General features: G+C 47.3%; 1 protein-coding gene across 1 annotated transcript; it reads right to left on the bottom strand.

The window, feature by feature from the left end:
* Positions 1-273: 273 nt before the first annotated feature.
* LOC131308501 (uncharacterized) lies at positions 274-1,188 on the bottom strand. Its single transcript, XM_058335446.1, has 2 exons — positions 1,093-1,188; positions 274-702 (listed from the first exon to the last, which is right to left on the bottom strand). Exons 1-2 carry the CDS (start codon positions 1,186-1,188, stop codon positions 274-276), a joined length of 525 nt encoding a protein of 174 aa, XP_058191429.1.
* Positions 1,189-2,171: the final 983 nt, after the last annotated feature.

The raw sequence follows: 2,171 nt of genomic DNA, 5'->3' as shown, positions 1-2,171 counted from the left end.
TTTTTCATGATGAGAATCAATAAACCCAAAAATGCAAATTTTATAACTACTAATCTATATCCATCTTCGCAACTATGGAATATAAAGTCAAAAGTGGCACTTCGGCTAATCAAAAGCAATATGTCAACCAGGGCACATCCGCCCGCAAGTCAAAAAGGGGCTCACAAGCCCAATGCTACCAAAAGTCAACTAGGGCACGCTGGCCCGCAATCTAGCTATCTACGTGGGCATGCAGGCCCAAAAGCAAAGTAAATGCAGTAAAGTAGATGAGGCTCATTGGTAGCCCTCAAGCCAGCCAATTTCGTCGTCCTCCTCATCGTCATCTTCCTCCTCTCTTGGATCCCTCTTGTATCCAGGATCGTCGATGGTGTCATCAGAGCCGCTGCTGTTGGACGAGCGCTCCTCGTCCTCTTCCTCCTCTCCCTCTTCTTCTTCATCTTCCTCAGAGGCCTCAGGCACAACGTGTTGCCTCTTCTTGTGAACCATCACCACCTCGAGCGTTCTCTGGCTTTTCCTCATCTGGTACCGCTTCTCTGTGCATGCCAGGCCCTCTTGGGCTTTACTGAAGTCTGCAACCATCAACTGCCTGACACTTGTCTGTCGTTGAGAGTTGGCCAGGGTTGTAGAAGAGCTCGTCGCTGTTGACTTCTTTGGTGGAGGACCCCGCGTGCTCTTCCTTCTAGGAGCTGCCCTGCCCTGTACCTGCATTGTGATTTTTTTTTAAGCATTAGTATACATTGTGCATATTGTATAACAAATGTTTGAAAGTAGGTACAATTTATCAAATCAAAGTCCATCAAAGCATATATGTATCGGATGCAGGTGCATATTATTGAAAGCAGGAGTGTATCATTTTGTATACCTGAGACCTCTAAACAACTGCTGGCTAAGCTAGTGGTAGGGTCGGTGTTGGATAGTGTAACTCCAGTGGCATGCCACTCGCCGCTCTTCTGATCACATTCTCCATCGCAAGCATGTGACGAATAGCCTCATTCACCCACTCATTTGGCACATGTATACAATTTGGGATTATTAGGCAATTCAACAACAGTTCAAGTTTATCGAAAGACGAGAATGGAAGCTAACTCTTACCGGGACAGTCACTGGTGTAGGCTCTACTCTGGCAGGTACTAGACGGATCTCCGCTGGATTGCCCTGCATGTCTACCACCGCTATCTTCCATGGCATTTCAGGTGGCCCACCTGCCACTGGACCACTAAGACCCCGTCTGACATGACCCTCACCTCCTCTCTACCTCTCCGTGGCAGCTCTTCTCTCCTCAGTAGCTCCCTGAGCCTGACTCCGAACATCTCTGAAATCCCGAACTCTGAGCGGTCCCACCAAGTGTTCCATTTGGTAAGTGGCATAGTCACGCTCAAGTCGCAGGTAGCGAGCCAAGTTAGTATCAGGCTGTGTGAACTCCTCCAACTCTGTCAGTGTGAACTCTCCAGTGTGTGAAGCACGGGGTGGAAGTGGCCCTGGCACCTGGAACTCAGGCAAATCAAGTGACTGTCGAGTCACTCGATCACCTAAGTACCACTGCCAACCGAAAGCCGCCTCCAATAACACCTGTCTCGCTGTGACAGCCCTACTCCTGGCCAAGTACTTAGGCTCTGGCTCTATTCCTTCCCAGGGATTCCACGTGACCTGTAATCAAGATAAGCAAATAGTGCAAATATTGATCAGCGACAACATTAAATTAATAAAGGGAGGCATGATTAACTACTAGAGTTTTGTATTATACCTGTGACGCGTGAAGCTCATCTAGATATATACGGAAGCCGTCTAGGTCTCCTCTCCTTTTCTTCTCCCCAATGTTCTTCTTGCTCCAGACATGTGCAAGTGGGAGGATTCTCAAGTCTTGACATTTGGTCGCTGGATGATACATATTCAGAACCTCGTATGCCCAAATTTGCATGGATTTTCAAACAACAAATCCATCAGTCATAGAATACGCAATTGTATAGTTATATAGTCAAGCGCGCTATGCAATCAAAAGAGTATACTAACGGTTGTGATCTGAAAATTTGTAAAATTGAAATTGTACCTCCCATATCCTCTAGTACCCAGCTACTGCTTGCTCTGTTCTCGATGAATCTCCCATGAAGGCATAGATTGTGCCAAGCACTGCTCCACCCCACTCGAAGCGTGAAGCTGTCCTCAGGTCTTTC

Source organism: Rhododendron vialii, chromosome 11a, assembly GCF_030253575.1.
Source record: "Rhododendron vialii isolate Sample 1 chromosome 11a, ASM3025357v1".
NCBI classification, from domain to species: Eukaryota; Viridiplantae; Streptophyta; class Magnoliopsida; order Ericales; family Ericaceae; genus Rhododendron; species Rhododendron vialii.
The sequence above is the reverse complement of the archived record's forward strand: the minus strand, read 5'-3'. Positions and strand labels throughout refer to the sequence as shown.

What these genes read in the sequence shown, in the direction of transcription:
- LOC131308501 (XM_058335446.1), bottom strand. Translation starts at nt 1,188, where the DNA reads ATGCCATGGAAGATAGCGGTGGTAGACATGCAGGGCAATCCAGCGGAG. An exon ending in CTACACCAGTGACTGTCCCG is followed by an intron (nt 703 to 1,092) that starts GTAAGAGTTAGC and finishes ATCACAATGCAG; the next exon opens with GTACAGGGCAGGGCAGCTCC.